The sequence below is a fragment of the Pteropus alecto genome, unplaced genomic scaffold (genome assembly GCF_000325575.1).
Source record: "Pteropus alecto unplaced genomic scaffold, ASM32557v1 scaffold269, whole genome shotgun sequence".
NCBI lineage: Eukaryota > Metazoa > Chordata > Mammalia > Chiroptera > Pteropodidae > Pteropus > Pteropus alecto.
In genome coordinates, this window is record NW_006443566.1 from 1533868 (window position 1) to 1554928 (window position 21061).

A 21061-nucleotide genomic window follows, 5' to 3' on the forward strand; every position below is an offset into this window, starting at 1 on the left:
CTGTATCCTCTGTATTTCGATTTTCTTTGATGCTGATTCTGAATGATTAAAAGTGATAGGAACCATCGAGGTAAGGCTGCTCACAATCGTGGCTGGCAGATTATTGGCGACAGACTTAAACTCAGGATGAAGCAAGGTTGTCTGACCTGGTCTTTCAATCTTTGACAGGTTCTGTCTCCAACAGGCCCGGGGATGAAGGCTGCCAGCATCTTGGCCCTGATTGGCTGCCTGGCCACAGTCACTGAGCCCAAAGTCTACACTCGCTGTAAACTGGCAAAAATATTTTCGAGGGCTGGCCTGGACAACTACAAGGGCTTCAGCCTTGGAAACTGTGAGATTTCTCTCATCATGTTCTTTCTACCTTGGATGTCTCCCCCACATTCACTCTTCTTCCCAACTTTTCCACGTTCTGTCTCACCAGGAATGATTGCTAGGTGTTCAAACGTTCTCCTGAACTGCTTGCTGCTCTCTGGGGCTTCTCAGCTCCTTCCCTGCCCCTCCTGTTCCCACTCCTGGAGTCTTGTACTAATGACACCAGCCAGGGAGCAAGAAAACAATGCCACCCTTGCTGGCATTGTGGAGGATGAACCTGACTTTTAGTCTATGGCTCGGCGGCCACTGACTAGATGTGAAGCTCAGGTATGCCATCCCTGCCTGTCATGTGCCCCATGAGTGAGCTACCTGCCTGGACCTTCTCCGAGGTTTATTAGGAGCACAGCATTATTGTAGCACATATAAGGGAACTCACCCCTAAGAATAGGTTGGAGGAAAAAAATGCATTTCTATTTCTGACTTTTCCCCACCTAGGGATCTGCATGGCGTACTATGAGAGCCATTACAACACCACAGCTGAGACTGTCCTGAAGGATGGGAGCATTGACTACGGCATTTTTCAAATAAACAGTTATACGTGGTGCAGAAATGCAAAGCTACAAGAGAAGAACCACTGTCATGTTGCCTGCTCAGGTACGATTTCAATTTTCATCCTTGTGGACAAAGGCAAGAATTCCAATAATGGGATATCCACCTTTTTTCTGCTTTAACTAAAATTTAGAGTTCAAATAAGCAAGTAGGTCTATATCAGGCTAGTAAATTATTCCACAGTTCCCAAAGGTAGTACTCTGGATCCTGTGGCCTACTTGCTCAAAGATGACTTATTCTTTCTAAGATGGTTTTTATGAAACCCACCATGAAAACAAGAGGATGGGCAAATGACTTTACTACCCTTTCATGCATAGAGATATTAAATATCTTTAATAAGAAGGAGATATCTGTTTGCCCACTAATTTCCATAAGCAATTCAATCAAAAGATGCAATTTATGTTTCTTCATACAGAATGAGACAAATAAATACACTTTATGTAGCATTTTTTAAACAATAAAAATAAAGCTAGAATTCACTGCCAAATCTTCTACTTCAATCATTTAAGAAAATATAGGTGTGCACAGAACTGAGGATAGCAAAATACAACAGACATGAATTCTGGCATTAGGGAAGAGAATACGTGTTTTATGAAGTTAAACAAATGTCTGTACACAGATTTGGGTTGAATGTTGTGGACTTCAGAGGGAAAAGGTATAATTAAGAAAATCATGGGAAGTTTTGTAGGCACAGTGATATATTTGATCTAAGACTTGGAGGATAGTTAAGATTTGGATATTCAGAGCTGAAGAGGAGTCATTCCAGACAAGGGAAACAACAAAAGCAAAGAGGTACATGTAGGGATGTGTGGGGCATGGACAGGGAAATGTGAGAAATTTCTCTGGAACGAAGGGTACATAAAGACAGAAAATAGGACATGTGATTGGAAAGGTTGATTACTTTCTGATCACGAAGGATCCTGGAAGCAAGACTAAAAAGTATGTACTGATTTCCACCTGAAATAGGAAATCAACAGCGATTAGTTGATTAATCGCTGTTTTAGAAAGATTAATCTGCAAGCACAGTATAAGAGAAATTAAAGAAGGGACCATTAAGTGCCACTGCAATTGTTGAGGTGAGAAATGACAAGATCTGACAGTTATGGCTGGTGGTGTGGAGAAGGGACTGATGCAAGAGGTATTCAACAGCTAAAGGGCAGAGCTAAATAATGATTGTCTCGTTTGCCTCCCCTCTAGAATGTAAGCTTTATGAGAGCAGAAGTTTTATCTGATTTGTTAATTAATGTATCCTCATTGCCTAGAATGATGCCTGGCCATTGTTGGAGCTCAATAAATATTGATTAAATAAATGAACGGAGGGAGTAAGGAGCAAGGATGGAATCAAAGAGTCATAAAATATCCTATGGCAAATTCTTTAGGAGCAGGAAATGAACTTTAAATTTCTCTTTGATTCATACAAGATGATTAGTAGCTGTTTTTGAATGTATGAATTATTGAATAATATGTTAATTTATCTAGTAAATTGTCCCTAGCCGTACATTAATTCAGAATGCTCACTACCTCCAGAGGTAGATCACCTAGTAATTGGTCAGCCCTTAATTTAGAATACTCTTTTGTTGGACCAAAATTTACCTTCTTATAGCTTTCTTCCATTAATCATAGTTTTTCCTATGATTAAACTTATTAAACATTTGAAAACGATTAGTGAATATTTCTCATCTTATATTTCTTATCTTCTGGGCTAAATTTTCATTATCTTCACCTTCCTGCAGACATGACTTTTAAACCCTACTCATCCTGATCAGTCTCAGTAGCATTCCTTAAGAGTTCGCCAATGGAGTCTTCCAGTTAAACATGGCGATTGGGCATGTGCATTACTTCCCATGGTAGGTCTCATAATGCCCCCCACACCAGAATATCCATTCATTCCCTAATCCCCAAGACCTGTGAATATGTTACTTTATAAGGTCAAAGGGACTTTGCAAATGTGACGAAGGGTACTGACCTTGAGAGGGGGAAGATTATTCTGCGTTATCTGGGTGAACCCAAACTAATTACATGAGTCCTTAAAACTGGAGAATATTTTTCCAGTTGTGATAGCATAAGGAGGAAGAAAAATTCAAAATCTAAGGTACTCAACCCACCATTGCTAACTTTTGAAGATGAGAGAAGAGGCCACAAATCACAGGATTTGGTGGGGGGAGGGGAGTGTCTATAGAAGCTGGGAATAACCTCAGATGACACCCACAAAGGAAGCAGGGACCTCAGTCCTACAACCTCAAGGAACTGAATTCTGCCAAAATCCAAATAAACAAAAAATTGAATCTTCCCCTAGAGGGCCCAGAAAGAAAAACAGCCTTGCCAAGTGCACACACATTGAGGACTGTCGTATCTTCTTCATGAATTAACCTTTTTATCATTAGAGTCACTGTCCCTGTTTAACTCTGGTAATATTTCTTTAGGAAATATTTAAAAAGTCCATAAATTGACTTTTTCTGGTAGTAATATAATCACTCAACTTTCTTTACCTGATACATTTTTCCCATTCTTTTACTTATAATCTATCTATATCTTTATATTTACAGTGAGCTTCTTATAGACAGCATGTTGTTAGGTATTACTTTATATCCAGCCCAATAATCTCTGCTTTTCAATAGGAATATTTAGACCAGGGGGTCAGCAAACATTGTCTCAAAGGGCCTGATAGCAAATATTTTAGGCTTTTTGGGCCATATGCTGTTTCTATTATAACTATTCAACTTTCCATGTAAGACAAAACCAGTCATGGACAATATGTAAATGAATAGGCATGGCTATGTTCCAATAAAACTTTATTTATAAAAATAGAGGGTAGGCCTGCAGGCCATAGTTTGCCGAACCTTGGTTTAGACCTTTTATATTTAATGTAATTAAAATCCACTATGTTGTGATTTGTTCTCTATTTGTGCCAACTATTCTTGGTTCATTTTCTCTGTCTTCTTTTGAATAAATTGGATATTTTTCAGTATTCTCTTTTATTTCCTCCATTGGCTTATTAGCTATAATTCTGTTCTATTTTAAGAGGCGATGCTACAGTTTTAACATGTATCATTATCTTATTACATTCCATCTTCAAATAATATTCTACCACTTCACATATATGAATTTTATAACAGTATGCTTCTATTTACTCATCTTATCTTTCGTAATATGTTGTCATGTATTTTACTTCAACCTATTATACACCTCAAATGCATTTTCATTATATTTGCCTTAAACAATTATCTCTTAAAAATTTAAATGAGGAAGGGGGTCTTTATATTTACCATATATTTACCATTTTCAGCATTCTTCATTCCTCTGGTGGATTCATTTGGGCAGGCAGTTAAGTGATAGCATTTTCCTTCAGCCCGAAGAACTTCCTTCAATGTTTTTTTCAAGTGGAGTCTACTGATAGGCATTCTCTTACGATTTTTTTTTTATCTCAAAATGTCTATGTTTCATTTTCTTTTTTGAGGAATATAGTCTCTCCGTATAACTTCTAGGCTGACAAATGTTTTCCTCTCAATTTGTTAAAGATATTCCATTGTTTTCTGCTTGACTTGTTTATTATGAGAAATCAGTGATTTTCTTATCTGTGTTCACTGTATGCAATGTGTCCTTTTTTCTCTGGCTGTTTTTAAGATTTCCTTTTTATCACCAATTTTTCAGCAATTTGATCGTAATGTGTATTTTCTTATGTTTATCTTACTTGATACTAACATTATGGATCCCTGAGTTTATAATTTTCATCCTTTCTCCTAGGACACTAATGAGACATGTCTTAGACTACTTGATGTTGTTGCATAGGTCCCTGAGGCTCTTCACTTTTTTCAGACTTTTTCCCTTTTTGTGTTTTATTTTCAGTAGTTTTCATTGCTATATCCTCAAGTTCTCTGATCTCTTATCTGAAGTGTCTAATCTATTAAATTCATCAATTGAATGTTTCATTTCAGATATTATATATTTTTTCAATACTGGGTAATAGTTTTACATCATTCATTTCTCCCATTTTACTCATGGTTTTCCTTAAGTTCTTGATATAAATCAGCTTATTTAAAAGTACTGCTTAAAATGTCTTGTCATTTCTGGGTTGATCTCTCTCTCGATTGATCTTTCTCTTGGTCATTGATTGATCTCTCTCTTTGGTCATGGGTCACATTTTCATGTCTCTTTGCACATGTAATAACTTTTTATTAGCTACTAGATATAATGTATGTTACATTATTGAGTGTCTGGATTATGTTGTCTTCCTTTAGGGAATGTTGAGTTTCATCGTGGTAAGCAGTTAATTCTGATTAGGGAAATTCTAGAGTGATCTTTGTAGTAGAACTAGTTTAGTCTCATTACCAAGGCATGGCTCTTTTAGTGTATCTTTGACTGTCTCAGGGGTTCAGCAAGGTCTCTCCCCTCTGGCTAGTCAGAAATTAAATGTCTTCCAGCCCCACAGGAGCTCTGTAATTGTTCAAGTCTCTGGTAATTGTTATCTGACTACCTCAGTTTTCTCTTTTGCATGCCCGGTTTAGCCTTCAGCCAAAGGCTCAGTGAAATTTTTTTTCAATTACAATTGACATACAATACTATATTAGTTTCAGGGGTACGACATAGTAATTAGACATTTAAATAACTTACAAAGTGATACCCCTGTAAGTCGTGTACCCATCTGACATCATACATTGTTATTACAATGTCACTGACAATATTCCCTGTGCTATACTTTACATCTTTGTGACTATATTTATAACTGGCAATTTGTACTTCTCAATACCTTCTTCAGTGGAATTCTTATGCAGATTTTTGGTGCTCTCCTTGAGGGTACCTCCTACCTCTCAGGTACCCTCCTCCACAAATCTAGCTTCTGATCTCTCTCCTCCATTTAGATTGCTATCTCCTGTCTGGATCCTACCTCCCTGATCTGGAAAATACCTCTGGTCACAAGGTATTGTGACCTCGCTTCATTTGGTTTCTATCTCTCAAGAATCATGAATCCTGCATCTCCTGTTGTGTAATGTCTAAAAATAATGTTCTCATATATTTTATCTAGTTTTCTAGTTGTTTACAGTGGGAAAGGAAATCTGTTACTTCATCCTGGCCATGCTTGACTTTTAATACAGTTTAATATAATAGTAATTTAATATTGTTCAATTTAGTTCCAATTAAAGAAGTCTGGGGCAAACTTATATCTGCAAGACAATCTTGGAATCTAGAAATTAAAAGGTTGGACAGTTCATGCTGAGAAGTGAAAGAACATTCATATCTGTTTTCTTATCATAAAGAGCATGGGATTTTTAGGGACAGCTTTAAAATAGAAAACAGGATGTTGATTTTATATCATAATCACTCCTGTGACTGGTCTCCCTCGCTTCAGGCCAAAGAGTCTTTAATTACGGACAATGTCATTCTGCCCCATGTATTATAGTAGGGACATTCGTCATGGGAACCTGGAAATAATTTAGCATTAAGGTATGTTTACGAGATACATGACATTTCATATATGTACAGTATACACGTACCTCATGTCCATCTTTGAAGCTATAGAATCTCCTCACTCCCGTACCAAATTGTATTCCTAAAATTCCTGCCTGCCTTATCCAAACTATTTGGACACAATATTTTTTATATACATATATATATAAAAATATAAACATATGTATGTACGTACATACACATAGATATAACATAATAGCAATCTCTATTTTCTTCCAGTATCATAGACCACCTTAAAACAAGAGATGTTTAAGAAAAAGGAGTTGATTTTTGCCTCTTGTATCTAGTCTAGTCAATTTATAGTAATCTCTATTTCTCACCAGTCTGGTATCTGAGTTGGCCTTTGTCACTTCGGAGAGGGGAAAGAGATAAATTGCGGGCGTGATAGTGATGTTTTAGTTGGGATGCAGTAGGATGCTGCAGAGACACTGAGAGACTTGAAGCAGAACCAAAAACTGAAAATACGTAGTTCTTTTAGTGTAGATTGTTGCTGTTTTCCGTTGTTGGATGTGGGAGAATAAACTATTCAATTGAATAATGCTTTGCTGTTCAACATAACCCTTACTTTATTAAAGTTTGACTGGACAAAATTTTCTACTTAAAGTAAATCGAGCAGGAGCAATTCTTGGCACGTATCCTTTTAAATACGTGCCATCTTAACTCATTCTTGCCCCTCTGCTGCCCCCCTGTGGCGGTTTTCCATTTCAGCACGGTGTCGGGTCCTTTACTTCCCATCCCCCACCTCCCTTAACATATTACCCCAAGCAAATTCCAAGTCATGTCCAACCAACACTTTTGAAGCAACTAACACTTATGAAACAAAATGCTAGAACAAAATGGAAGGCTGACAAACGCCTTACCCGATCTCCACGATCCGGGCCTTCAGAGCCTATGGAGTAAGCTTTCATCCTGGCATAACAGATAAACTCTCTGCTTCCTCCCCACTATGTGTGATCCGAGCCCTTCCCACCCCTTGAGACACCCCCAAACCCACTTTTAGGAAATAGGCCCCAAGCGCTTCCCAACACAAACCACAGTATCTCAGCACTTAGCAAGCATGTATGCACACAAAAGAAAGTGTTTCTAAGTAATTTGAACATGTATCAGATACCAAGCACTTAAGTTTGATAATCGCCTAATAAATAAATAATTACTTGAAAAATTAATAAAGCGTTTATATTTTTATTATCGGCTTCATTAGCATATAGTGGTCCATAAGCGGGAATCTTTGCTTAAGTGCCTCTGTTGGAAGGAAGTAACTGAGGCTAATAGATTTTAGGCCCCAGGTTTGAGTGTAGACTCATTTACTGGGTGTCTGGACCTCCGTTTGTAGGGATAATAATGATGCCCATTTCTATGGTTATCATGAGGACTAAGAGATGATGCATAAGGAGACTTAATGTGTGCCTGGCATTGAGTAAGTTTTCTATAAAGGTTAGCTATTAGTAAAAGCTATTATTACTCTAAATACTATGTCTCTAGAAACAAGGCAAAAACTTTTATAACCTTACAAAGCTTAATTTTCCACTGGATACTAAATGCTAGTGAATTTGTATATATTGTCTTAATTTGTTATCATTTATAGATCATATCTTTTGTTAATTACCTCCTGGTTAAAAGATTTTTGTTTTAAATAAAAAATAAATCACATTTAGAATGAATTTGCTTAAAAGAAATTTATCACTATCTTTTACTTTTAGTTACACCTATCTGAGAAAGCAATATAATTAGCAACGAAACCGGCATACTCAAGGAAACATTTTATTTTCAATTGAGATTGCAAAATAATTTGGTACTATAATGCTCCATTAAAATGGAACATTTTAGACTAATATTATTCTCTTTGATGATTTTTTTTTCCGCTAATAAAAGACTTAGAAAATATAGAATAATGATTCAAAAGCACTGGTAATCACATGATTAAGAGTTAATCTTTCTTAAAATACTGATGAATTTATGATTTCTTTTTCTCTATACCAACATGGTCCTATAGAATTTTCTGAGATGCTGGAAATGTTATCTGTGCTTTCCGAGAACCACTAGCCACAGTAAAAGTGCTATAAAATCCGAAATGTAGTAAAAGCAACCGAGGAACTAAAGTTCTAATTGTATTAATTAATTTGGATTTAAATAGTCACATGTATATAATGACTACCATATTAGATAGTATAGCTTTAGACAGAAATTTTTATAATATTGATAATTTCATATTGGGAGCATTTTTCAATATTATTAAATAATATGTAAACATGATCTAAATGGCTCATTGTTTCATTATATAGAGGAATTACTATTAATGTGAACATCAATAATTATAAGGAAATTAGATTTTTCTTTCCACTTGGAAATAAATTTTCTCTTGTAAATAAAGCTACGACAAACTACTTTGTAAATAAATTTTTGTAAATTAATTCCTTGGGGTAGATCCAGAAGGAGAAATTACTAGGTGAAAAAATAAGCACTTTAAGACTCTTTTGCTGCTAAATTGCTTTTCTGAAAAGTCGAACCCATTACATTCCCACCAGCAAGTACACAAGAGTACCTATCTCATTGCAACTTAGTCAGCCTTGAGCACTACCCCATTCTTAAAAAATCTTTGTTCACTTGATAAATAGAAATGATATCAAATGGTGTGGGTTTTTATGTCTTTAATTGGTGGTCGTGGTGGGCATGGAGATACCACCCAGATTTCTCCTGAAGAGAAGAGGTCCGCCTCAGCTGCATTTGTGTGATTTGCAGACAATCCACCTGGCATTTCCTTAAGGACTGCCTTAGCTACAGACAGCTGCTTCCCCTAAGGCTGTGCCTCCTGGGACAGCCAACACCCAGCGACTGAGAGAGGCAGAAGTATAAAGGCTTGGCCATTTGGGCCTGATGTGGGCAACTCTGACAAGTAATATTCATTCCTGCATTCTTGGCTGGATTGGCTGAGGCTTTGAGGGGCCTGCATCAGAGCTGGACATCTCTATCTGCTCAATTTTTCTGCCCCGTTGCTTTCACAGGTGTGAATCCCCACTAAATACCTCAAACCCAACTCAGCATCCACTCTGAAGAACCCAATCTACAACTGAAGTGATGTTAGACTTTTATTTGCCTTTTTTCTGTCATGTTTGTGTCGAGAAGAATTTTGAAGCCACTTCTGGGCAAGCAGGAAAGAATGCCTTTGTCAATGAATACATTTTCAATGGAAAGATTTGTTACGTCTGAAAATCATAGAAAAATAATAAAGGCAAAGTTGGATGTTATTTGATATAAAACTTAAAATTTTCTGCACATGAAAAACACCTGGGATAAAAAGTTTTTAATGTACAAACTGTAAAGTTACAATAGATAAAGTTTAATACTTACCATTAAAGATATCTTATATGTCAAATTAACCCAAGGAGAGAAAACATTGTACCATCCTGTTTTACTTGTATATTTCTTTAGTACATAAAAAACAGTCTGCTATTGTGTCTTCTCTAAATGCATTTCCAGAAACTCTTCAGAACTGATCTATTCCTCTGAAACTTCAAGAAATCCAAAATGAGGATGATCTGGAAACAAAAGGAATTCTTTGATTTGCGAAGAAACGCAACAAAAAAAAATGAGAATATGGCTTTTTAGTTCTTCCCATCCTCCTATTCCAAAAGAGCAGTGAGAAAATTGAAGAAAACCTCAAATAACAAAGTCTCAGCTAACCCCATACCTCCTCTCTTACAGCCTTGCTCACTGACGACCTCACAGATGCAATTATCTGTGCCAAGAAAATTGTTAAAGAGACAGAAGGGATGAACTACTGGTAAGATGCTTCTTTTGGAAGACTTAGGCTGATGTAGACAAACCTACGGTCTGTCCATTTGTCATGGCTGCAGTGGATGTTGACAAACTCATCTCTGTAGTGTGGTCCCACAGTGGTGTTAATGTGACTTGTCTATAACCTTCTCAATTAGTGTGTGTATGGCAGGGGGGAGGGGGCGGGGAGGTGCGGTGAACATAGTAGAAGGCATTCGTATAGGGAGGAGAGAGGGTATTGAGCCATGATAATTTGTAACAGCATTTCACGTTCCAAACAATAGAGAAAGGGTTGCTTTCTAATATGAATTGGAAAGCATCAATGAAGTCAGCACACCAGAGGGAAAAAGCTTGAGTTTGCTCTAGCTTTAGATAAGATTTGGAAGGTTACCACAGCATTTTGTGGGGAGAGAAAACAAGCAGCAGGAGAGGAAAATGATAAATTGTCAGGACACTAACCTAGGACCGTGCATGGGATGGTGTTTCGTGGTGCTCACTGTCACCTCTGCACCTCTGCTCTTCGTGAACATGGCTGATCAGGTCCCCCACTTGGGGAAACCAAACTTTCAGAGACGTAGGTGTTTAACTAAATGACCGTCTTTATAAAAATTGCTTCCTTGTTGCATTGAGGTGAAGGATGACTAGGAGAAAACCGGGGAGAGAAAAGTCTTAACGAGGCAAAACAATAGAGTCTTTGGATCTCAGAAGTAAATGAAACTAAATCTTGGGCACTGCTGGTTATTTATTTGGGTTAATTATTCATGGTTTTTCGACCTAAGAATATTTGGATTGTCATGCTTTCTTCTTTTGTTTCTGCTTCCCTCACCCCCTTAGGCAAGGCTGGAAGAAACACTGCGAAGGCAGAGACCTGTCTGAGTGGAGAAAAGGATGTGAGGTTTCGTGAACTGGAACTGGACCAAGGATGCTTTACAGCGACTCCCTAGAATGTATAATGAATGTCAAAATGTTTGTGTCATCTTGTCTCCCTTCCTCCCAATATTCCTTTTCAGAGTCAGAGATTAAAAAACAAAACAAAACAAAAAACTAACCTACATTTTTAAGAAAATAAATATTTCTATTTAAATGTCTTGACTTCACGCTGACTCTGTTTCAATGATATTATAAAAACATGATATTAAGACTTGAAAAGTCACCTACAAAGTGTTCTGGCTCTGGATGGAACAAACTTTTCTTTATTGGAAGGCGAGGCATCCCTTGGTTGACCTCACAGATTGCAAGGATCTTGTCAGCTTACAATCCCTTATTTTTTTTTATTTTTTATGCCTACAGCACCTGGTCTTCCTAGGTGGTCTCCCATCTAAGTATTAACCAGGCCCGACCCTGCTCAGCTTCCGAGATCAGACGAGATCGGGCTTGTTCAGGGTAGCATGGCTGTAGACATGGCTGCTCATTTAAAAGTAAGTTTGCTGACCTGTGTCCTGGAGCTTGGGGTCATTCTTCTCCTGGTCAGTGGACATACAATCCTTCCTCAGCTCAGCAAGAATGTTCCTGCTTCCTCCGGGCAGTCCTGATGGGCATTTCCTTGGGACCAAAATGATGCAATTGCAGCTCTTAGCCCCGATGGTCAGAGAGCTCCCCATGTTACTGCAACATCCATTTAAATTAAATCCATCAAACTCAAAAACCACACTTACATCCTCATAACAAAATTGTTTCCAGGCTTAGATCTGTAGATTTTATTAGTTTGGTCAGGAAACTGGCCTGACTATTTAAAGGATATTTCACTGCATGATCCTGAAGAGATATTCCCAGAAGTCTCTGCTCCATGGCCTCTCTACTGGTCCCATGGCAGTGCAGCTCTGCTCAAGCTGAGTTTTCTCTTGTCGGGAAAAGTACGGTTGGGGTGGCTTTGTGCGACTTTTGGTAAAAGAGATGTGCTCAGGTTGAATGCAATCTGACCCCAAGAATGCACTAAGTTAAGGTTTGTTGTAGACATAATTATGCCTACAAATAAGTTTCGCACTTAGAAGAAAGTCTGCACAGATTACACTGATGGGCTTTGTGATAACACCTAAATGATCCATAAACACTCTGGCTGCCAACTGCCTGAGTTTACTGTTGGCTCATTTCACATCCACTGGTTTCACTTGCAGGCATAAGCTTTTAAAGAATCTAAACAGCTAATTGCCAGAAGAATATAAACATTTCATACATGTCTAAACAAACATAATCCTGTGACAATTTAACAGGCATTACAAACCATGGGGAAAAAAACTTTTAAAACTCATGTAAGAATTAAAAAATAATTCTATAAGATGGCTGAAGGAAATTTGAAAAATATAGGATCTATTAAACTGCACTTAATGAATAATCTGTGCTTATGAAATCCATAGATATGCATTTTTCATTAGTATTGTCCCATTATCCATCTGCCCTGTAGTCCTTATTTTTAGCCAAAACTCCTGCTTCATTAAAACCAATGGTATCATGTTAATGACCTAGGTTGGCACAGCCCCGGCACCAGCTGTTTGAAGACTAGGAGAAAGATTAAAAATAAAACAAAAAAACAAAAACCAATTCCAAAAAAAGTGCTTTGAAATTCAAGGTGAAGGGAAGTTGGCTGGTCTTACATTTGATTGATCTATTTTTTTTGCAAAACATAAAATTTCTAAGCATGCAATCCTACTCATGCTTTCTCTCCTTAAATGTTTTATTTAGTTAGTATTTCTATAAATAATAACTTAGGATTAAAAATTTCATTTTCTCAGATTATTTTCTACAATTAATGCCCTCAGAAATTCAAGAGAAAAATATTACTTCTATTTCTGAGTTATCTTCATTTAACAAAAGTATATTAAAATAACAACTAAGATTTATATTCCCTTTTAGTTTCCAGGACATTTGGAAATATGTTTTCAGTTTCTCCTCACAACGGCCTTATCAGCAGTTTACCAAATGTATTGAGCAGACGGTCAGATAGTACGGTGTAGACATTCATTTATGTGGGTACGTTCTTTCTTTGGGGACTCAGCTCTGCCTGACTCTCCGTACTCTCTCCCCCAGCATCTGTCCCTTTGCATCTCAGCCTGGTTCCTATTATTTCTTAACACTTTCTGTCTGGTCTACCATTTTCTTGATGTCTCTTGCACCCAATAAACCATTTCTCCTTGGGTGTCTTTGCTCTTCCCGAAGCTGAAAGATTGTGCCACTTCCGTATAGCCTACTCAAGCACCGCCCAGCCGACATGAAGCCTCTCTGCTCCGCCAACGTCCTGTCTTTTCTTGATGCTCTTTCGTAACAGCTGGGTATGTACTAAACATAATGAAGTCATCAGGGACTGGTGACATCACCTGGTCTGTAAGCAGCTTGAGGCCTGGCCATGTCTTTTACTTCCCTCTTTCACAATTTCTTTTGAGTGCTAAGCACATAGTGGTTGACATTTGAAAATGTTTGATGTTGATTTTTTATGCAATTGGATACATATGGGATCATACGCAGAATACAAATGAGACATCGCATTTAGAATATTTTTATTTTCAAATCAGGTTCACATCCAATATTTCAAGTACCTTTCACAAACACCTTGGGACATGATGTAACAGAATCTTCACTTGATATAGAAGACACTGAGATCCATAAAGGTTGACTCTCTCTCCAAGGCCCACAGTGCCACAGTGCGGACTCCAGGGGAACCCTGCCACTCCACACGAATCTTCAGGAAAAATGTCCTCGTTCCTTTAAAGATAGGGGGTGCCTGAGCCCCTCATCTGTATTCAGTACTTACTTCCTTAACTACTCCAAATATAGCACAAAGTCTAGTCGGCCCCAAAAAGGTCTAGGAGAAAAGAGTAGAAAATGCTTTCACCCAAAATTTAATCTCTTCAAGACAAGAAAAAAAAAGATTTCATTAGAAGACCTACAGAGATTTTCTCCGTCCTCCCAAAATGGATGGAAAATGCTCCAGATTTCTAAAACTTGAAACAATAAACATGTATTACTTTTTTTCCAAATAGAAAAATTTATGGTTTTTAATTTAAAAATTTAAAATAGGAAAATTATTTCTTCCAATGTAGGCCAAATACTTGGTCCCTACGAGGCCCTCTCCCCCGGAGTCATTCTGCGTATCCTCTGCAGTGCCTGCACACTGTGGGGACACTACGCACATCACTGTCATTCAGGGCAGCCGTTCCATGGAGCTTCGAGCTGCTAGCAGTTTTGTCCATGCGGTGATGCCCAGGGATGGAAATTCATACAACCAGCTTGCAGAGTAGCTGCTGCCTGGGAGAGCTTAGGATCAGGAGAAACCCTGCCTGCAGCACAAGTATCTGTACCGCAAAAGACTTCCTTTAGGGATCTCGAGGCGGCTACATAGCATTGTGACTTGGATAGGTGACCTTCTCTGGCCCTCATTTACCTTTCTTCTGATATCCTGTTACGTCTATGGTGCAGGGGAATGAGAAAGAGAAATTCCCAAACTGTTCTAAATCACAGATACAACAAGCACATCTGTTTAGGCGGACGCTTCTGTAACAGCAGAAAGGAGAGAAAGAAAAGGTCAGCCACTAATGAGCAGAGTCTCACAGGAGAGGAGAAGGAAGAGGAAAGACAAAGGATATATTTTTTTACACGAGGCCGCGCCTCGAACAATTTTTGCCACCCGGGCCTCCTCACTGATGTTCAACCCAAACGAAACACCGCATACCGAGCAGCGGCATTTTCCTTTCCTTTGTTTTCATAACCCTGTGAGTTGGGCTCTGATTCTAACAAAAATGCATATTCATTGGGGGAACATATAGAAAAAAAAATACTTTTAGAAATTATAAAAATAAAGGATTCTCATCACTCGACTATAACTGCTACTAATATTTTTATTTTTTCTTCCAGTTTTTTCTATTTTGTGTAAAGTTGCAATTACAGAGTTTTAATTTTGTAACCTGCTCTCTTCACTTAATACATTACAAGGTTTCCCCCAATTAATATTTTCAAAAATACAGCATACTAGTTACTATGCTTTCCCATAATTCATTTCCTCTTTCTCCTCTTGTTGCATATTTGGGTTAACCAATAACCTTTTCGGGTCTGGGGCTCTAGGTCAATTTCTGCAAAGGGCTCCTTCTTGTCTTGTTGCAGAAATGTTACAAAAAATCAGAACTGTGAGAAACCAAGCACCACTTGGAGAGTTGGAGAACTCAGGTTTATTATGCTCGTGGTCCCAGAAAAGCTAGCACTCTGAAGATCTGGGCCCCGAGCTCAGGGGCAACCTTGTCAGTTGGCATGGGCTGATTGGTTCATTTGTCCTCAGGCAATTACAGAGAGCGGGAGTTGCTATAGGTTACAGGCAGTTACAGAGTTACAAAGCGCGAGAGTTTCAGACAGGAACTTAGGCAACACATCTGTTATCTAGACAGAACAAGCAAAAGGGAAGATGAGTCTTTAGTTAATTTTGAGGTCACTCTGCCCTTCGGCCTATGTGGCAAGCATGTCTACAGAAGCAGAACAAAGAGCTGGTTATAAGGTTAGCCTTTAGAGTGGAAAATTCCTCTTCATTCTCACTGCTTATTCCCCTCTGAACTTCACCAAAAGCCCTCAATACATGATTTTTATGGGGTCCATCTTTTCATGGACTCCTTGACTGCTCAAGGGATGACCTAAACCGAGGCTAGAAGTATGCTATACGGCCACATTTTCTAAACAATTAGGATCGATTGCCATTTGGTCTAAGATTGAGAGAAAATATTTAAACTTGGTACTGTCTTGAAAAATCTAAACCATGTGTTTACCATGCTGTGTCACCGCCTGTAAAACGAGAATGATATATTTGCCATACACAGTCATGGTAAGGATTAGCAACAATTTCAGAAGCACATGACACAAACCAGGCTTTTAATAAAAATTGGTTATTATCATTCTATTTCTATATTTTCTTTCTCCAGTATATTTTATGTGATTTCTAACAGGTACTATAGACACTTCACTAAGATGAACTACGTTTTGTGTGAAATAATGACTTTTCTGAAAAAGAAAGGGGAAGATCTTTCCTGAAAAAACTGCCAACGAAACTGTGACTAAGTTTGTTTTACTAGGTCCATGCTGCTGAGATTTCCAAGCGACAGGGTAAAAAGTTAAAGCGGTCTCTAGACTTCCCCCACCCTGCTCGCTACCACGCCCCCACTGGCAACATAATTCTTGGTGAGGAAGAAAAAATAAATCTACAGTTGCCTTGAAAAGCACTCATGCAAAATAAAGCCCAGATTCATAAGTAATCTGACTTCTGCATCACTTTTCAAAACAGTATCCTGTTACTAGCTAAAGCAAACAGAGCGGTTTCAACCCAGGAACTGACAGGCAGTGCAGAGGGCAGGTTGGAAAAGATTAAATATTTGTGCAAAACCCTACACACCCCTTCACAAAGGGCAGCCTTAGTCTGGAATAAAAGGAAACGGGGAGCAAAGGAAGGAGATGCGGGAACTGAGAAAAGCCTTATCTTTCCAGAGGAAGGATTGGTTTGGGATGAGGACACGGAGCAGGGACGAGGGGAGAACACAGTGCGGGTGTGAGGGCTCTGGTCACTGCCTACCTGGCTCCTGCCTTCAGTGCTGAGGCTGCACTTTTGACCTGTGCAGTGGAGTCGGGCCACAGGGGCTCCGGGGACGTTGGAAACAAGATGGTGAGAGCTCTGAAGCTGCCAGGCTGTGATGGTGGAGGCCAGAAAGAGGCACCCAGTCTCTCAGCAGCACGACAGCGAGAGGAGGGGGAGGAGGCTGGGGTGGAGGCCAGCAAAGCGCATTGTGCAAATCGGGAGTCCAAAGGCCTCCCAGTGGGAGCGAAAGACACACCAGAAAAGGGAGATTTTAGAAAATTGTTTAAAGATCGCAGTTTTCAACTGCGCTGACAGTCTGTCAAAGCCGGCTTCTGCCTCTGAGACATTTCAGTGGCTGCCAGGAACTTCGAATTCAAAAAAAGAACAAAGAGAGAGAGAGAAACTTCATACGATAGAGAGTTCTGTGCAGACAGTAGGAAGATTGCTGATAAGATGAGAATCGTTTAGGAATCAAGATTTTTCTGTGGACTTTGGAGCTTCTCCAGGCCCCACCGCAGAGACTAACACAGCCTCCCCCACAGAATAAACAGCCCAAGGAGGCCCTGGAACACAGCTCCTGTGGCCCATGTTAGAAGATGGGGAGAGGAGACCCCATGAGGAAGAACAGCCTGGTTACTGTCCTCATGGGTCTCAATCCTGGCTGCACAGAAGCATCATTGGGAGTCTTTTTAAAATGCCGATGCCCAGGCCTGGCCCGCTTGTGTTAAATCAGACTCTCTGAAGATGATGCCCTGATGTGGGGATCTTATAACTCCCCAATTAACTCAGCTAGGACCAGAAACCCTAAGCAAGAGACTTGAAGGGGCCCTGCTGGAGCAGGCTTTCCTGGGGCTCCAGAAGCCCATTCTCCTCCTTGAGGGAATATCAATTACCCCACCTTCCCGCTGCATCCTGGGTCCTCAGGAAGTCATTCCCCTTGAAGGTTTAATCCAGTCTCTGGATTTGAGGAGTTGAACCTGGCCATCAAAGCAGACAGGGGAAATGGGGATATAAACTGTTCAACTGTCAACAATATTTGAGTAAGTACCACGCGCCAGGCCCTGCGCTGTGCAGAGGGTGCGTGGAAACCATCATGGTGAGCGTCTGAGTGTTCCACGTGGGGAGAGGCAGAGGAACCGTCCACTGTCCGAGGTCTACAAACACACAGAGGGCTAAAGAACAATTTCAGAAAGGTAAAATCATGACTCTTCATGCAAATCTAAAAAAAATACATGTCAAAGATTTTATCCAACTCATTAATTAATGAGAGAACCACTAACATGTTAAGACCAGTTGAAAGATATTTGAAGACCTAGATATTTGTAGGCAATTTTACAAAAGGAATGTTAGAGTACAATTACTGGGTTAGATACAAAACTAATTAATGTCTTAGAGGATTTAGACTATATATTTTTGACCTTTGAACAACATAGTTTGAATTGTGCTAGTCTACTTATTTGTAGATTCTTTTTAATAAATACTGTAAATGCATTTTTTCTTCCTTATTGTAAGAATATAGTATGTAATACATATAACATACAAAATATGTGTTAATTGACTGTTTATGTTATTGGTAAGGCTTTCAGTCAACAGTAGGCCATTAGTAAAGCTTTTGGGGAGTCAAAAGTTATATGTAGATATTCAACTGTGTAGGGGGTTGGTGCCCCTAACCCTTACGTTGTTCAGTGGTCAACTGAATGAGCTGTACTCTGGAGTTTTATTTTTCTTTCCAGATAGAAATTATTTGCATCTCTGTTAAAGAAAATTCCGTGACTTCATACATAACCTCTCCAAGTCTAGGAATTTTAAGTAAAGAGTGAGTCGAAGGAAGTGCATTGCCCTTGGCTAAACCTTAGGTGAGCTTTTGTCCATATGACACTGAAAGGACATTCGACTCACCGATTGCCTTATTTCCAAGTTTGATAGCGAGAGAAAGGCAGTGAGACTGCAGGCCTGGAGAAGAAACACTGAGGCGGCAGCTGCAGAGTCACACACAAGAGCCCCGCGTCTACGCAAAGACGAACCAATAACGTAGGGGTGCCGTCTGTCATGCTGAACTTACTTAGCTGTGCTAAGTAAGGTGTCACCCACACATTAGTTATGGCTGCAGCCTCTCAAATTTCTAGGAAGATGGATTCAACTTTTTATTCTACAAATATCGTAAGACCTTCTGTGAGATTTCTGAGAATTCTTGACGTGCTTACATTCTCACCGTCCTCTCTGGTGCTGAGCTCCTGCTTCTGCTGAACTAGTCTGCTTAAAAAGCCTCTCATTCCTCAGGGACAGAAAAAGCATCCTTTTCCTTAGTTTGCACAACACACACACACACACACAGACACACACACAGACACACACACACACAAAACAACACATTCACATAAGACATTTCTATGGACTTTACTAGAAGGTTTAGGAAACTTGAAAGATTTAGATTTCAAATGCAAACAACTCAGAAATTAGCAACAGCCATCCCCCAGGTCATTGTCATTTGCCCCCAAGTTCATGAATGTCCAACTTCTTCCAGCCCTGGTATCCTAGGCTGTTTGTTCTGCTGCTCTGGAATAATCAATGAGATGACTTTTGTAAACTCCTTAGCCTTCTTTGAATTACAGAAATCTTTGAGAACTTGAAGAAAGCAATGAACTCTTTGCTGGAAAAATGCCCATTTGATATATACACCATTGAGTCTTAAGGACCCCGAACCACCTCACCTATCATAGAGAAGCTGCCTTTAAACTAAAAATTCTCGATCTATTGTAAATCGCATCTGAAAAATACTGAGATTCCTTATGTGTGGCCCGGTGGAGGATGCTGTATAAAACAATTTATATGGACCCACTTCTCCCTCTGGAAGGCTAGCTAAGATATAAACCAGACCAAGATGATGTAACATGCACACTGCCTCCTCTGACTTCCCATCCAGCAACCTTGAGAACTCACAACTTCATGCCTTAAGTCAGTGGTTCCCAGCCCTGCCGGCGGCCATGGACTCACCTGAACCCACCCCCCAAACACCCTTATTTACTTCATCTGCAGTGCACCTCAGCATTTATTTAAAGCCACCTGTGCCTCTAATGGGTAGCCAGGGTTGAGATATTTCAGGAGGAGACAGAGAAAAGAGAGAAGAGAGAGCTGCCGCTGACTTCATTGCTGATGTGCAGACACTTCCCAAGCTAATCACTCCCAGCTGCAGGTAAGTGAAATTGAGTGGTTTTATAAGCTGCTTAAAGTTTAATAATCCAGAATATAGAGTGCCTTTAGCATCGCGTATCAGGAAGAGGACCAGCCGGGGAATGAGAAATCTGGGATTCGGTCCTAGTGCCGCCTGGGCTCCCACTCCCCAGGGCCTGCCTCCTGTATGGCGCTCAAAGGCACAGCCCACTTCAGTTCAAATCCCATTTCTGCCAAGTGGTGAGGAACTTAGCCCCGCTTAGCCTCTGTTTGACTTTGAAATTGGAAAATAGTATTACCTCGTGGAGTTGTGATGAACACTGAAGTGCCTATAGTATCAATTCCAGCACAGAGCAAGTGCTCAATAAGTTTCTGCTGTTACTACTATGATTCAGCTCGGCAAACCTCCCAGAACCATTGTGAGGGTGTTATTCTCGCTGACCTGGCTCCAGTTAGGCTGAAGCCAGGACACCAAATGGGCTGATTGCAGAGTTCCTGGAACAAAACTCGAAGTCTCTTACTCTCACTCCTCAATACCTTCAGAAAGGTCTTTCGAGACCAAAATTTGAGAAAGTTCTGGAACAGTCCCATCCTAGTCAAATGTGAGACCACTATCCAGTTAGCCAAGCAGTCTTGTAATGGTTTATAGCTACTTTCCCACTTGAGGCTGAGTGAAAACCAGCTCTTGGGGCCTGGAAAAAGCCTGAATACAAAGGCAGCAACAGTGATTGTAACGAAGTGGTCAAATTAGGGGGAAAAAAATTAAGTGAGCGTTACCTCATTCTGGATATTTCAAATGCTCCCACAGTAGGTTCTAGAAGAATTTAGGGGGATCTGAAATGCTTAGGTGACATAGCTCAGAAACTGCAGAAATTTCCAAAACTTTCTCTTTTGTGTTTTTCCTATGAGTGCTGCCAAATACAGCCTGAAAAAGCAACTGAGTTCCTCAAATTCCTGGACATCGGTGAACAGGAAGTTTGGGGCATGGAGCTTCCCGATTGGTTATAAATGAATCTCTGTCCATTTGCTCTGAAATTGCTTTCATCCACTTAATGAAGTTTTGCTATCGCTAATGGAAAAGCAGTATGGATTGTACGCACTAACTCAGGCATCCAAGTAGTAGTCTGATTTCTGTTTGAACAAAGAAAAGGAAACAAATTCTCTAAGAAAAGAAAGGAAAGAAAGAAA

At 39.5% G+C, this 21061-nt stretch overlaps 1 protein-coding gene and 1 pseudogene across 1 annotated transcript; one reads left to right on the forward strand and one right to left on the reverse strand.

Annotated features, from left to right (window-relative positions):
• The first annotated feature begins 192 nt into the window (after positions 1 to 192).
• LOC102896398 (lysozyme-like protein 1) lies at positions 193 to 11065 on the forward strand. Its single transcript, XM_006924171.1, has 4 exons — positions 193 to 331; positions 808 to 966; positions 10090 to 10168; positions 10996 to 11065. The coding sequence occupies exons 1-4, from the start codon at positions 193 to 195 to the stop codon at positions 11063 to 11065; spliced, it is 447 nt and encodes a 148-aa protein (XP_006924233.1).
• A 377-nt stretch (positions 11066 to 11442) lies between these two features.
• Positions 11443 to 11561, reverse strand: LOC112472863 (annotated as a pseudogene).
• Between the last annotated feature and the right edge of the window lie 9500 nt (positions 11562 to 21061).